At 48.9% G+C, this 16,027-nt stretch overlaps 2 protein-coding genes across 2 annotated transcripts in view; one reads left to right on the forward strand and one right to left on the reverse strand.

Annotated features, from left to right (window-relative positions):
- ERN2 (endoplasmic reticulum to nucleus signaling 2) overlaps positions 1–8,491 on the forward strand; it is a 35,451-nt gene extending 26,960 nt beyond the window's left edge. The window contains exons 14-22 of the mRNA XM_006892686.1: positions 4,285–4,369; positions 4,533–4,722; positions 4,817–4,916; positions 4,991–5,190; positions 7,036–7,183; positions 7,256–7,383; positions 7,893–8,016; positions 8,105–8,172; positions 8,279–8,491. Of these exons, the coding sequence (XP_006892748.1) occupies positions 4,285–4,369; positions 4,533–4,722; positions 4,817–4,916; positions 4,991–5,190; positions 7,036–7,183; positions 7,256–7,383; positions 7,893–8,016; positions 8,105–8,172; positions 8,279–8,491 (1,256 nt within the window). The remainder of the gene's footprint in view (positions 1–4,284; positions 4,370–4,532; positions 4,723–4,816; positions 4,917–4,990; positions 5,191–7,035; positions 7,184–7,255; positions 7,384–7,892; positions 8,017–8,104; positions 8,173–8,278) is intronic.
- A 108-nt stretch (positions 8,492–8,599) lies between these two features.
- The window catches only part of PLK1 (polo-like kinase 1), a 16,004-nt gene continuing 8,576 nt past the window's right edge, over positions 8,600–16,027 (reverse strand). The window contains exons 7-11 of the mRNA XM_006892687.1: positions 12,649–12,804; positions 10,152–10,229; positions 9,787–9,941; positions 9,509–9,691; positions 8,600–9,104 (exon numbers count right to left, since the gene is read on the reverse strand). Of these exons, the coding sequence (XP_006892749.1) occupies positions 8,898–9,104; positions 9,509–9,691; positions 9,787–9,941; positions 10,152–10,229; positions 12,649–12,804 (779 nt within the window). The 3' untranslated portion in view covers positions 8,600–8,897. The remainder of the gene's footprint in view (positions 9,105–9,508; positions 9,692–9,786; positions 9,942–10,151; positions 10,230–12,648; positions 12,805–16,027) is intronic.

Raw genomic sequence — 16,027 nt, forward strand, 5'->3', positions numbered from 1 at the left:
TGTTTGGGAAGGAGGAGGTTCAGCGACAGAGAGGAAGACCCTCCACCAGGTGGATTGACACAATGGCCGCTGCAATGGTCTTTAGTGTGTCAGGAAGTATGAGGATGGCACATACAGGGTTCAGATCTGTGGTTTATAGGCTTGCTATTATCATATTAGACTGGAGGGAACCTAGCAACAACGGTCACTGACAAGATTTTAATTTCTTTCCCAGAAGTCATCTCAATCCCCACTACATCAGTGGATACCAGTGGTCCTCTCACTTGCTCTCTCTGCTTCTATCCCCACTGCTGCCAAGTCAGAACTAACTCATAGCTGACCATCCAGCAGGTCTTTGAAGATTGTAGGAGGAGATGGAGCTCAGGTGGCCTAGTGGCAAGAAGCTGCGCTGCAATCTCAAAGGCACATGGTTTGAGGCCACCAGCAGCTCCATGGGAGAAGGATGGACAGTCTCCTCCCGTGCAATTGATTAACTGCTTCTGAACACCCACTGGAGGGTCAGCTATGGGTTGGTTCCGACTCGATGGGACACAACAACAACAAGAAGGAATGTCCCATCTTTCTCCCAAGGACCAGTGATGGGTTCAAACTGCCAGGGGCGTATCACCTTTGGGTCAGTGGTGCAATTCCACTGGGACTGGTCCCCAGAGCACCCCTAATCCTCTGGCAGAGGAGGAGAAAAGAAGAAGTCTAGCCCTTGCTCTCGCCTGGCCAGGACTCCTTGCTTTACGTAAAATGCAGAAATTCTTTCCTCACCAGAAGAGAGGAAGGAGAATGATCTCTGCGTTTAGGACAAGAGGCCACGAAAATGAAACACACTCCCAGAGAGCCTGGAACTTTTGTTTCCAAAAAAGATGCTGATGAGATCTCATCTAAAGAAAGTCCTTCTTCTTTTGTTTAAGATGCTAATAAACTTGTTCCTCATCATTGCTCCTCAATAATTTGGAGAGGTCCCTGACTACAGACTTTCCCAATGAGGTGGATGTCATTTTAATCCCTTTTTTTAATATAGATGGCATGTCACTTTACTCCTCAAAATGACATAAAAATGACCAAGCTATTATGACTGCCTCTCAACTTACACTTCAGACAACCTACCAGGCGACTCATTGGTTTTCTATTTAAAACATTGGGCAGAATTTGTTAACTTTCAAAATATCTGGTTCTGATTCATGAGAATATTGAAATAACTGAATCTTGTGTATAATGTCAACATTATTCCTTTGACAATAAGCCAGCAATAGTATTATGATAATTTTGCTATAGCTTTTGTTAGATTCATTTCATATCTACCCATAGTGACCTGATAAACAACAAAACCGGCACTGCCTGGATAATGCCAATTTTACAGAAAAGGAAATAGAGACTGAAATGTTTAGTGACAACCCACTGCCCAACTCACAAAGCTAATTAGCAGCTAGCTAGGATCCAGGCCTGAGGAAGCTGCACGTAACCTCTGTGAAGGGTGCCTCTCATGCAAATTGGCAAATACCTATAGAAACGAAGGAGCTGCTGGTGGTGCAGTGCTTAAGTGCTCATCTACTACTGGGAAAGCCAGTGATTTGAACCCACCAACTGCTCCCCAGGAGAAAGATGATGCCGTCCACATCTTTCAAGACACTGTGGGGCCACCATGAGTCTGAACTGACTCTGTGTCAAGAGGTGATGGACACCATGTGACTGACTATGTAAGACCCTTCTAGCCCAGCGGAAGGCAGCAGAATGCATGATGGGAGCTCAGACTCTTTAAAGGGGATTTGGACTATGTGGCATTTCCTTCTCGCATGAGGACTTTTGGAACTTCTAGAATCATGCCCAGCATTAGCTGCTGCTCCACTATTATGATGCAGAATGCCGAGGGAAGTGGTGACCAGAACCCGTGTGGTTTCTATGCACTTGAGACCTTCCTGGCTGAAGGCGTGAAGTGAAATCTTCAACGTCTAACTCAGACATTCTAGAAGTAAGAGATATCTTGAATGTCTCAGTGCTGTAAGTTTCCTAGTGCTTCTGTTAACACAGCACATGTGGACAGCCGTAAGGAGCAGAACTTATTTTCTCCCAGCTCTGGAGGCTGAAAGTTCAAATTGGGGCCTTGACTGCGTAGGCATCGTCTTGTGTGGCTGGGGTGTTCCTTGGTCCTTGTGTTCCTTGGCACATAGACCCTCACACTGAACTGTGACTCTTGTGTTCTTTTTAGAACTCAAAGGTGATTATGGCTATGATCCACCTACACCAGAGGTCAGTCAGTTAATATGACCTCAACTGATCGATCACGTTACATTAAACTGCCTTAGGAAGTGGATTGTATTACATTTTTGGAAAGTGATGACTTTATGTCATGTTATTATATTACCTTATGTTATATTGTTACTGTTAGGTACTGCAGAGTCTGAACCCAGTCATAGCTGACACTTCAAGTTTTCACCGGCAGTTTAATCACATAGGAGGAGATTGCCCATCTTTCTCCCATGGAGCAGCTGGTGAATTTGAACTGCATGCCTTTGGGTTGGCAGTGCAGATCTTTACCACTACGCTACCAGAGCTCCCTATGTTACATTGTTGTTGTTGCTATTATTACATGCTGTGAAGTATGACTCATCAAGACCCTATGGACACAAACCTGAACCTTGTCCTGTCCTGTGCCATCCTCATCATTTCTGACACACTTATGCCCATTGTTTTCATCACTGTGACAATCCATCTGGTTGAAGGTCTTCCTCTCTTTTGCTGACCCTCCACCTTTCTAAGCATGATGTCCTTTTCCAAGGAATAGCCTCTCCTCACAACATGCCACATGTAACAGTATGTGAGACAAAACTTTTCCATCCTTGCTTCCACGGAGCATTCTGGCTGCACTTTTCCCAAGATATACCTGTTTGTTCTTTTGGCAGTCCATGGGATATTCAGTACTCTTCTCTAACACCATAACTCAAAGGCATATGTTATGGTCAAGCTGCATTAATTACACTGCATTGTTATGTTACCCTCCGCTAAATTACATTGTTATCTTGGCTTACATTGTGTTACACTACTCTGGTCGCCTAGTGGCAAGAAGCTGCGCTGCAATCCTGAAGGCACCTGGTTCGAGGCCATCGGCTGCTCCCGCGGGAGAAGGATGGGCAATCTCCTCCCACGTGATTAGCTGCCTCTGAAACGCTGCCGGAGGGTGAGCTATGGGTCAGTTCTGACTCTATGGTACACAACAACAAACAACAACACTATATTACATCATGCTACATTATATTAAGTTATATTAATTACATTGTATTATGTTACATGAGGTGCGTCAGAGTCAGTGAGACTAGCTCAGGATAAGACAGGATTCAGAGCCATTGTACAAAGGGTCGTTGAATGGCAGGTGACTTGATGACACATAACAATCACAACATGTTGCATTACACCATGCCACATTATCACATTATGGTACATTATTCTGTTTTACATTGTTATTGTTGTTGTTGTTGTTGTGTGTCATCCAGTCACCTGAGACTCATAGTGAACCCTATGTATAACTCAAGACCTGTCCTGAGCCAGTCTTTCTGTCTGCAACACACCTACCCCCATTGCCCCAGTCACTGTGTCAAACCATTTCATCCAGGGTAGTCTTCTCCTACGCTGTCCCTCCACCCTTCCAAGCATGATGTCCTTCTCCAAGGACTGGTCCCTCCTGTCAGGACTAACATACAGGAGACTGAGCTTCAAAATCCTTGCCTCCAATGAGCTGTACAGACCTTTCTTTCAACCTCTATTCCCAACTCTCATTGCCATCGAGTTGGAACAGTCTCAGAGCTGACCCTCTAGCGGGTTTTCCGAGCCTGTGATTCACACAGACTACCATCTTCCTCCCACAGAGCTACCGGTGGATTCAAACTGCCTGCATTTTGGTTGGCAGCACAACTCCCCACAGACGAAGCCACCAGAGCTCAATTAGGGCTCAATTATAACCAGAGGTGGAAGAGGAGCAGAGGCAGGGCAGAAAGATACTGGAAGAGGCAGAGAAAGAAAATGCCACTCCTTCCTAAGCCGGTCTTCGGCCTTGCTTCACAGATGAGAAAGCCAAAGGCAGAGGGTTGAGGCATTTATCCCAGATCACGGGGTGGATAGGGCAGCAGCAGTCACCAGACTAAGGTGGCATGGCATCACGGCTGCAGGCTGGGCCTGGGATGTGAGGGTGCAAGTCAGGAGAAGGTACAGGTGGCAGGGCTGGGCCCGGGCAGATGTGTGAGTGGAACCGGGGCTCTGGGTGGGCCGCAGCAGCTGCATTTCTTCCTCTTGTCCCCACAGCTGAGACTCTCACAGTAGTGGGAAAGATTTCCTTCAACCCCAAGGACGTGCTGGGTCGAGGGGCAAGTGGGACGTTTGTGTTTCGGTGAGTGGTCTCAGAAAGATGGGGTGCTAAGAGCCATGGGGGCCATCTCTTCCACACGTTACTGAGGGGGTTCCTTTGTGGGTGCAAGGTGGTGATTTACTCACGGCTTCCCATCCTTCTTACCTGCTCTGCCTGTCCCTCCTGCTCATACACCCCCCTGCAGGGGACAGTTTGAGGGGCGGGCAGTGGCTGTCAAACGGCTGCTCCGGGAATGCTTTGGCCTCGTCCAGCGTGAGGTGCAGCTGCTGCAGGAGTCCGACAGGCACCCCAACGTGCTCCGCTACTTCTGCACGGAGCGGGGGCCCCAGTTCCACTACATCGCCCTGGAGCTTTGCCAGGCCTCGCTGCGGGAGGTGAGAGCAGTGCTCAGGGCGGTGGGTGGTGGCCCCGGGGTCCCCTGCAGTGTGGTGACTGACACCTCTTCTCCTTGGACTTGTTACTCCTCAGTACGTGGAATCTCCCCATCAGGAGCGCTGGGGTCTGGAGCCAGAAGCAGTGCTGGTGCAGCTGACGTCTGGCCTCGCCCACCTTCACTCCCTGCACATAGGTACCAGCGCCCTTCCAGCCCCTCCTGCATCCTGCCCTGCCCCATCCTCAGTCCAGCATCCTCTGCTCCCACAGTGCACCGGGACCTGAAACCAGGGAACGTTCTCATCGCGGGGCCCGATGCCTACGGCCGAGGCAGGGTGGTCCTCTCGGACTTCGGTCTCTGCAAGAAGCTGGCAGCTGGCCGCTGGAGCTTCAGCCTCCGCTCGGGCATCCCTGGCACAGAGGGCTGGATGGCACCTGAGCTCCTGCAGCTCCTGCCCCCTGACAGTCCTGTGAGTGCACTCCACCCAGGAGACACCCCATTAAGATACTCCTCGGGAGGCCCCATCCAAGGCTCAGGGGAGACCTGCAGCTCTCCAGTCCACCTGGGCCAATGGCTCTTTATCTGTGAAGTGGAGATAAAATAGCCCAGACAGTGCTGATGTGGTTAGAACGTGGCCTTAAGGTGGAACTGACTCACAGCAGTGAGCTTGGTTTTTATCAACAGCAGAAGCAGCCCCAGTGGTTCATACCTGCTAAACAAAAGGTTGGGAGTTTGAATCCTCCAGCTGCTATGCTTCCATAGCAAAGAGCTCGGGAAACCTTTGGGGGTGGTTCTTCTCTGCCCTATGTGTTGCTAAGAGAACGGACTTGATGGCACGAGGGTTTAGTTTTGGGTTTCTTCCCCCTTCTTGTCTAGTATAGTGCCCCTCCCACAATTCCAGGGGCCATTTTTCAGTGTCTGGGAATGGTTCTGATTGTGACAACTGGTGGCAGGAGAGACAGGCGCCTGGTGCATGAGTTAGAGATGGGACTAAACACCGCGCTGTATTTAGAAGCGCCGTGCTCGCACGTGACTGTCTGAGCTGGTGCTGAGGCTGAGAAACTGCTCTGGTGATTCTGCAGCCTTCACCTCGCTGTGAATCACTGTGGTTGTTAGAGATGCTCAGGCCTCAGGCCAGCCACTGCCCTGACTGACCTGCAACAGGGCCCAAGTGATTTTGAATGCAGTCAGGGTCCAGAATCGTTCTGGATGAAGGTTTAAGGAGCATCAGAGGAGTTAACAGAGTTGAGCAGAGCAGCGTCTGACTCTCTAGGAACTTGAGTTTGAGACTCCAGGGTTATAGATTTGGGAGTTGCCAGTGTGTGGGTGGAAGTTAACAAAAGGGACAGTCACTAAACAAAGCCATTCTTCACCGAGAAGGAAGCGAGAGAAGGTTGATTAAAGACTCAGGGACCAAGTCCCGCCCACGGGCTTCATATTCTTTCTCATTGCCGTGGAGTTGGAACTGATTCACAGCTGATCCTCCACTGGGTTTCCAGGGCCGTGAATCACATGAGAGGAGACTGCCCGTCTTTCTCCCATGGAGCCACTGGTGAACTTAAACTCATTGTGTTTGGGTTAGCAACACAACCTCCTACAAACTATGCTACCAAAGTGCCCTGGGCATTACATTTACCCACTCACTGCAGTAGCGTTGGAACTACCAGAGAGGCGAGGCCTACGGGTTAGGAGCTCATCTCTGTCACCAGCTCAAATAGGCTTTATTTCTACTCATTCATTCATCACCAGTGAGTTGGAACAGCCTCATAGCTGACCCTCCAGGGGGTTTCCAGAGACGGCATGGGAGGAGACAGCCCATCTTTTTCCTGCAGAGCACCTGGTGGATTCAAACTGTGTGCCTTTGGGTGGGAAGTGCCACTTCTTACCACCAAGCTCCAGAGCTCCTATGTAGTATATATGAATGCCCAACATTTGGTAAAATCCAATTCTCCTGAATTCTCCTGGAGATCAGAGGCTCTGAACCCTGGCTACATTCCCTGCAGTTTACCACCAGCTGCCCTAGGGCCAAGTCAAATCTCAACGGGTCTTAACTGCCTCATGAGAGAGCTGCTCCCAGTGGTACGTCCTGCCTGAGCCAGGCAGGTATGGAGCTTGTAAACCTAGGTTAGTGTGATTGAAAATCCCAGGCCCATCCCTGGAAGGTATGAGATCTAGCAAGGAGCTGCCTCTCAAGAAGCATCCTGAGGTTGAGAGCTGAGCAGAGATCCTAACTACATGATCAGCCTCCCATGAGAACTGAGCCAGCCAGGCCTCCTGACAGCAGGCGTCCTTATCCATGTCTCTCTGGCCCCAGACCAGCGCGGTTGACATCTTCTCAGCTGGGTGCGTGTTCTACTACGTGCTGTCCGGAGGAGGCCACCCCTTTGGAGAGATTCTGTATCGCCAGGCCAACATCCTTGCAGGCACTCCCTGTCTGGCTCATTTGGAGGAGGAGGTCCATGGTGAGGGGATCACGGCGGAGGAGGATGGGGAGGAGGCCGTGCAGACCTAAGCTGCTCTTCTTCCACCCACAGACAAGGTGCTTGCCCGGGACCTGGTGGCAGCCATGCTGAGTACGTGGCCCCAGACCCGGCCCTCTGCTGAGCAGGTGCTCACCCACCCCTTCTTCTGGAGCAGAGCCAAGCAACTCCAGTTCTTCCAGGTCAGAGGGGACTCGGGAATGACCCAGAAAGTCCCAAGTTTAGTGAATGAGCGACAAGAAAGGGGAAGCCATTGGGCTGATGAGGACTTAAGTCACCTGTTCCAGGTGGCCTGGCTCCCTACTTGACGTGTCAAAAGCTCAGGCTGCTAAGCTTTGCCATCCTGGCATCCCACCCTTGTCCTTTGTGCCAGAACCTAGTCCACTGCTTTTAGTCCAAGTTGTCGCTCGTGCTGTAATTGTGTCCAGGGAACTCATTCCACCTGAGTGACCTGTAGTCCAGGACTTTGAGCCTCTGAGTCTGTAAACTCAGATACTCTCCTCACAGCCGGCAGTGAGGGCCTGGTGGGGTAACATGGGGAGAGCACAGAGCAGTTGTACTCCACAGAGGATAGTCCTTACACCCTCAACGAGAAAGTCTCTGCTTTGTGCTTCCTTTGTTTACCCAACACACTTGAGCAGGCCTGTGGCCTCTGACACCGGTCACGAGGCTCAGGAATTCTGGGTCCTAGGACGTCAGTGACTGGCTGGAGAAGGCGTCTGAGCAAGAACCTCTGGTGATGGAGCTGGAGGCGGGAGGCCACACGGTGGTCCGGGGCAACTGGCACAAGCACATCTCATTGCCCCTGCAGACAGGTAGAGGGCTGGACTCGGGGTGGCCCGGGACAATGATGTGAGTCTGAGGGGGTGGACAACAGCTTTGCAGGGTTTTGCCTGTCCACAGATCTAAGGCGGTTCCGGTCATACAAGGGAACGTCAGTGCGAGACCTGCTGAGGGCGATGAGGAACAAGGTGCGGCCCCGGGCTGGGGCAGGCAGACCACCCATCTGGGAGACAGGCAGGCCCCACTGCATCTGAGCCAGGTTTCTCTGCTCTACCTCTATCCTCTCTCTTCCAGAAGCACCACTACAGGGAGCTCCCAGCTGAGGTTCGCCAGGCGCTGGGCCCAGTGCCCAACAGCTTCATCCAATACTTCACAAGCCGCTTCCCGCAGCTGCTCCTCCACACGCATCACGCCATGCGGAGCTGTGCCTCAGAGAGTCTCTTCCTGCCCTACTACCCGCCAGCACTGGGGACCGGGGAGCCATGCCCGGGGGCTGCTGGGAGCTGAGAGCCACAGGGCAGTCTCCATCCAGGCCAACTAGCTGAGGCTGGCCCCAGTGTCAATGAGGCAGATAGCCTGGGGATCCCAGAGCAAAGGGAATACAAGAAGAAAATCAAGATTCATATATGTTTAATGTATACAAAACAAAGGATAGGACAGTCAATAGATTCAATAGAAATTATCTGTACAATTAATATGATGGGGCAAACAGGACAGGGGAAAGGGCTATAGGACCCACACCTGAACATGTGAAAAAAAAAAAAAAATAACTTACACAGCAACCCTCCCCTACAAGAATGATGGAGCTCTCTCCCCAGCCCCCAGGGCTCGGAGGCATGTTAAACCACACCCGCTGTAGGCCCCAGGGTGCTGGAGGGAGTGAAGAGGGGCACCAGTCCTGAGGGAGGCAGGCCTACGAGGAGGCCTTGAGGCGATGGCTGGCGGAGTGTGAGCTCAGCAGCTTGTCCACCATGGTGTGGGCATAGCGCAGGCGGCTGGCCAGCTCCTTGGAGCAGCCATACTCCTCCAGGAGGCTCAGGCGGTACGTCCGGAAGTCCCGCTTCTCGTTGATGTAGGTCACGGCTGCCATCAGCGGGCACAGGATGAGCTTGGTATGGTCCTGGGAGGGGAGGGGGAAAGAGGTTACAGGCGGGCTCTCAACAGCAGATGCATTTGAGGGGAGTGGGGTGGAGGAATCGGGAACCCTGGTGCCACACAGGTTTAAGCACTTGGCTGTACCCGAAGCAAGCAATTCAAACCAGCTGTTTCCCCAAAGACTACAGACTTGGAACCCCTACAGGGCTCTACTCTGTCCTAGAGCATTTGCTGCTGAGTTAGAATCGACTTGATGGCCAATAGCTTTTGGATGAGAGAGGAGAATAACCCAGCAGATGGCGGGGTTCCCTCCATCCCACTCCATGCCCTCCTCACTGCTGTGGCCCAGGGAGAGGCAGACACACCCAGCCCACCTAACCCCTGCCGGCCCCTGTCGGGCAGACACTGCCCTGGGCTCATGCTGCTCACCTGGAAGAAGTTGATCTGCACGGTGCCATTGCTGAGGTGCAGGACGATGGCGCTGCGTGTTCGGAACCAAGTACACAGATAGGGTAGCCGGGCCAGCTCGTCACCTTCTCGGGGCGTGATGTTGGCACCGGCCTTCAGCAAGTGCTCGCTCATGTAATTCCGGAAATACTTAAGAAGCGTGATCTGGTGGGAAAGCAAGAGAGGAGGTTCAGAATGACAGTTGAATGCTGGTTCAAGTCCTACCCCTGGAGAAAGCCAGGCTGGGGTCCGGCACTCACCTTCTTCATCAAGGAGTTGGGTCGGGAGCTGATGGAGAGGTAGGACTCGGTGCCGTCCCGCTCGATGTACTGCAGGCTCTCGCCATCATTGTAGAGGATTAGGCGTGTCGTGTCATTGAAGAGCACGCCCACACTGTTGTCACACAGCTGATAGCCTAGGAGGAGGGACAGGGAGACCTCAGAAATGGGCAGCAGAGACCCGGGGACAAGTGGGATCAAGAACTGGGAGCCCTGGGATGGAGATAGCAGAGTATTGAGACAAGGGGACCAGAGGTCCCCTTAAAAGGGCAAGTGTTGTCAGAAATCATTCAAAGAGAGTCACCTGGCGGTACTCGAACCACCCAACCATCCCAGAGGAAACCTACCGAGGCCATACTTGTCTGAATAGTCCACCCACTTGCTGATCCAGAAGATGGGAATGCAGGCGGGATCCTCAGCCTCCTCTGAAACACAGACAGACAGGTGATTGGTGAAGGCAGGGTCCTCTTGCTCTGGAGCTCTCCTGCCGCCCCCTCCAGGAAGCCTGCCAGGCACCTCACGAGGGCTCAGCCAGGAGGCAGAGAATTGACACAGCTGAAGCCAGCACTGGGGCCTCACAGCAGAGCCAGGAATGGCTTCCACCACCAATAAACACAAACAAATGGCAGGATAGATTCTTATACCAACCGCCACGCAATCATTTAATTGAGCCATTTATCAAAAGCCTACTGTGTGCCAGGCATGAGCACAGTGAATGAAAGAAAAAAAAAAATGCAGCCTTTATGGGGCTCGTACACTGGCTACAGGAACAAAAACAGACAGGGATGAGAAAAAAAAATCCAAAAAAGTTATGTTTAGTGAGCACTGGACGATATAGTTGTAGAATCTGCAAATGCCACTGATATCACTGAATTGTACATGTGGAAAAAATACCCAAATGGTAATTTTTATATTGTTGTGTGCCGTTAAGTCGGAACTGGCTCATAGTGGACCATCCAGCAGGTTTTCACAGGCTGTAAATCATGTAGGAAGGACTGCCCATCCTATTCCCATGGAGCAGCTGGTGGATTTGAACTGTGCACCTTGAGACTACAGGCAGTTTCTTACCACTCTATCCATTAACAATAATGAAATCATGCTTGGGAGGGTGGAGGGCAGGCACAGGAGGGGAAGGCCCTCTGTGAGGTGGATTGGTTCAGTGACTGGGATAATCAGGATGGTAGTGTCAGAGACAGTGCTATTGGCACAGGATAGAACAGAGTTTAGGAGGGCTGTTGTACATAGGGTTGCTATGAGTCACAAGTGACTCGACAGCACATAGCAACAACAACAAATGAAATATATGTGACTTCTATCATGGACAGTCAGTGGCTGGCAGATTATCTCATTTCCCATCTCTGTGTGAATAAAATGTTACGCGTGCACAGCCCTGAGACTGGTGAGCTAGGTGTTGCCCACCCACCACCCCCGACTCCTCTGAAAGGAATCACTGGAGAGTTGAAGGAAATTTTGGAACAAAATTCAAAATCATAAAACAGGACGAAGCTTAATGGTCTGAGAGAGATCAGTGGAACTCCCAAGACCAGGGCCCTTCCTCACCCTTCAAGTTTGGATCTGAAGTCACCCCTGACTCAACTTTCAGCCAAACAAGACAAGTCAATAAGAACACCAGGGAGGAAAGCAACTTCTTACAACAACCAACCACCTAAAACCAAAAGGGCAGCATCTGGCCAGAGGTGAAGCTCAGAAGGTGGGAAGGGATGGGAGAGGATGTGGAAATGGGAAACATAGGGAGGGAGCGGGCAGGATGCTGTTACACTATGAGGATTGTCATCAATGTCACAAAACATTATGCATGTCAGCTGCTGATGGAAAATTCATTTGTTCTGTAAACATTCACTCAAATGACAAGAAAAAGCTCCATTAAAAATGTGAGAGCACACAGAGAACAGAGTTTAAATAGTGATTATAAGAGTCAGAGGGAGAAGAAATGGGAAAGGATTATTATGGTTTAGAAAATTAGTTTGTTTATGGGAATGGAAAATGTGGCAAAAGACACTGGTGATGTTCACCCAGCAAAAGTTATGTCACTGATCTCACAAAGTTGAGTGAAAAATATTTAATTCCCTAGTGTGGTGCTAGCATACTCTATTGATAAGAAAAATTTGTCAAAGGACAATTCCAAACACATTAAAAGGCTATGTTCACAGCATAAGTAAAGTACTAATTCGAACGATAAGAAGCAAATGTAGACATTTTAGAAAGTTTGTTGAGAAATGCTATGGCGGAATTAATGGCAGGTAAGGAGATAGGGAGTTAGGGGCAGGAAAATGGTCTGGAAAGGAGTGAGGTGTGAGTCACGCAGACTTGGGGAGAAGTGCGTCCCAGTGTGCAGCACACACAGGTCTATTCTGTCAATGGTCTTGAGGGATCAACAGGAGTTCACCAAGCAGAGGGAACAGCACGTATAAATACACACGGGGCGTATCTAGAACACAGGCAGGAATCTGAGAGGATTAGGAAGACACGGCAGTTGTGTCATAAAAAGATGGATCAGAAAAGGAAGATCCTGAGTGTTAAGCTAATTGATTTGAGTAAAATCTACAGAAAGTGAAAATTACAGAGAAAGGGAGCTCTGGTGATCTAGAAGCTGAGCTGCAATCCCAAAGGCACGCAGTTCAAATCCACCAGATGACCTGCTGAAGGAGGGGCAATTTCCTCCTGTGTCAGTTGGATACGCTTCGACACACACAACAAGGGGGAGGGGTGTATATGGTGACAGGTACCTGGCCAACCCACTATTACCATGCTGACAGGACCACCCTGCCCTCTTCAGGCACCCCAGGCGAACCGCCTAGCGACCAGCCCCTGCGGTGCCCACACCTTGCCTCACCAGCCCACGCTCGGAGGGCTTGGCCTCATTGACGCTGTGTAGTTGCTGCAGCAAGTCCTGAAGGTGAGAGTCAATCGCCTCCGCGGCCTCCTGAGCCACTGGTTCTTCCTTTTCCTGGGGACGCTCAGGAACAGAGTTCTCCAAGGCTAGAAGAAGAAGAAGAGGCACAGTCATTAGCTGGGTGCAAAAGTAGTGAGACTGGTGGTGGCACAGGAGTGCGTGCCACAGCTAGCCCTCACTCAAGGGAAAGGGAGAGGAGGACGCCCAACAAGATGGATTGACATGGTAACTACAGCAATGGGCTCAAGTGCATTAGAGATGTTGAGTATGGCAGAGGAAAGGATAGGAGAGGATGCAGATCTGTTGTTCACAGGGTCACTATGAGTCATACTCTACTTGATGACACGTAATAACAATAACATGAAACATATCTAGGAAATGAGGGGGGGAAATGGGTTAAAAATCTAACTAGAGGGGAGCTCTGGTGGCCTAGTGGCAAGAAGCTGTACTGCAATCCCAGAGGTACACGGTTCAAATCCACCAGACGCTCTGCCGGAGAAGGAGGGACAATTTCCTCCTGTACCAGTCAGATCTGATTTGACGGTACATGCACAAAAAATAATAATAAAAAATTAAAAAATTTTTAAAAAAATCTAACTAGGAGCAAGAAAACTATTGGACAGAGTGGACCAATTCAGCAAAGTGGCAGGATACAAGATCAACATACAAAAATCAGTTGGATTTCTCTACAGTGACAAAGAGAATACAGAGCCGGAACTAAGAAAAACAATACCCTTCACAATAGCTAATCACAAGATTAAATACTTAGGAGTAAATTTAACCAGAAGCATAAAGGATCTATTCAAAGAAAATTACAAAACATTATTACAAGAAATAAAGAGACCTGGAGAAGTAGAAAAATATCCCTTGCTTATGGACAGGAAGGCTCAATATTGTGAAAATGGCAATACTACCGAAGGCAATTTACACGTTTAATGCAATCCCAATACAAATACCAATCCCATTCTTCAACGAGATGGAAAAGGCAATTTCCAGTTTCATTTGGAATGGAAAGAAGCCCGGAATAAGCAAAGCACTCCTTAAAAATAGCAGAAAGGGAGGAGGTCCCTCACTCCCTGATTTCAAATCCTACTACACTGCTGTGGTGGTTAAGACAGCATGGTACTGTTACAAAGACAGACACATGGATCAAAGGAATAGAATTGAGAACCAGGAGATCAGCCCATCTATCTACGGTGAACTGATTTTTGACAAGGAGATGAAATCAGTTAAGTGGGAAAACGACAGCCTTTTTAACAAATGGTGTTGGCAAAACAGGAAAAGTATGTGCAAAAGACTCAAGCAAGATCTATACCTCACTCTATGTACAAAAACCAACTCAGCTTTCGGCTTTCGGCTGGAGGAGGCCTCGGTGCAACTTTCTTCGGTCGCCCGCATCCGGGTTCATCCGACACCAGCCGCCTCCGCCATGCCGCCCAAGTTCGACCCCAACGAGATTAAAGTCGTGTACCTGAGGTGTACCGGTGGGGAAGTCGGTGCCACTTCCGCTCTGGCCCCCAAGATCGGCCCCCTGGGTCTGTCTCCAAAAAAGGTTGGTGATGATATTGCCAAGGCCACCGGTGACTGGAAGGGACTAAGGATTACAGTGAAATTGACGATTCAGAACAGACAGGCCCAGATTGAAGTGGTGCCTTCTGCCTCTGCCCTGATCATCAAAGCCCTAAAGGAACCATCCAGAGACAGAAAGAAGCAGAAAAATATTAAGCACAGTGGAAATATCACTTTTGATGAGATTATTGGCCTTGCCCGGCAGATGCGACACCGGTCTTTAGCCAGAGAACTCTCTGGAACTATTAAAGAGATCCTGGGAACTGCCCAATCGGTGGGCTGCAATGTTGATAGCCGTCACCCTCATGACATCATAGAAGACATCAACAGTGGTGCTGTGGAATGCCCAGCTAGCTAAGGAACTACAGATGAAAATATTTCAATAAAGGATTATTTGTTAACCAAAAAACAAAAACCAACTCAGGGTGGATCATGGACCTAGGATTAAAATCAAGGACTATAAACTTCATTAAAGAAAAGCTTGGAAGAATGCTACAAGTCCTAATCCACAATATAAACAGTCTTTCAAGTATCCTGAAAAACCTACAACCAGAAGATAAAATAGATGAATGGGATCTTCTAAGAATCAGATCCCTATGCGCATCCAAAAACTTCTCCAACAAGGTAAAAAGGGAAACCACATCAAAAACAGCTGTAATTGAATTAATAAAAAAATGATGGTGTGTGTCATGTGCCCAAAATAAAAAAAAAAAAAGGGAAACCACAGATTAGGAAAAAGTATTTGGTAATGACATGTCTGATAAGGGACTTATATCCAGAATTTATAAAATACATGAGCACCATAACAAGATAAAGGTAAATAATCCAATAGAAAAATAGACACAGGATATGAACAGACACTTCACCAAAAAAGACATTCAGATGGTCAACAAGCACATGAAGAAATTTTCAAAATCCTTAGCTCTGAGAGAGAAGCAAATCAAGACAATTATGAGATATCATCTCACCCCAGTCATAATAGCAAAATTTAACAGAACAGCAAGCAACAAATGCTGGCGAGGTTGAGAAGAAACTGGAACCCTTATTCACTGTTTGTGGGAGGGTAAAATGGTGCAACCACTGTGGAAGGCGGTATGGCGCTTTCTCAAAAAGTTGCAAATAGAGATACCATTTGACCCAGCAATTCCACTACTGGGAATATACCATAACTGATATCCAAGCAGATATATGCACATCCACATTTATCGTGGCTTTGTTCACAATAGCAAGGAGTTGGAAACAACATTAAGTGCCCATCAACAAACGAATGGATAGAGAAGCTGTGGTATATTCACACAATGGAATACTACGCTGCATTGCAAAACAAGGACCTCATGCAATATTATTCAAAATGTGTGACCCTGGAGGACATTATGCTGAGTGAACTATCTCAGTCACAAAAGGACAAATACTGCACAGTGCCACTGTTGTAAAATAGGACTGACATTGGGGTTGGGAAAGATGGGTTCAATAATGTATACTGCATTGAAACAGATAAGGGAGAAAACTGTTTAAAAGGGTTATGTGATTAGGCATTTTTGTCATGACAGGAGTCAAGAGTGAAGGCTGCATAGTAGAGCAGACCTGAGGGAGGGTTTGTAAAACAATGAAAAAATTTTTGTTTTACTTTTTCAAGAGGGTAGTGTACTAGGGGGGAGGGTTAGGAGGGGAGAAAAGTGCAACAATGAATGAATGGAAATCCAAAGTCTCTGTCAATTTTTATTGAAATAATTTTTAAAA

Source organism: Elephantulus edwardii, unplaced genomic scaffold, assembly GCF_000299155.1.
Source record: "Elephantulus edwardii isolate Elephantulus edwardi_28Jun2011 unplaced genomic scaffold, EleEdw1.0 scaffold00117, whole genome shotgun sequence".
NCBI lineage: Eukaryota > Metazoa > Chordata > Mammalia > Macroscelidea > Macroscelididae > Elephantulus > Elephantulus edwardii.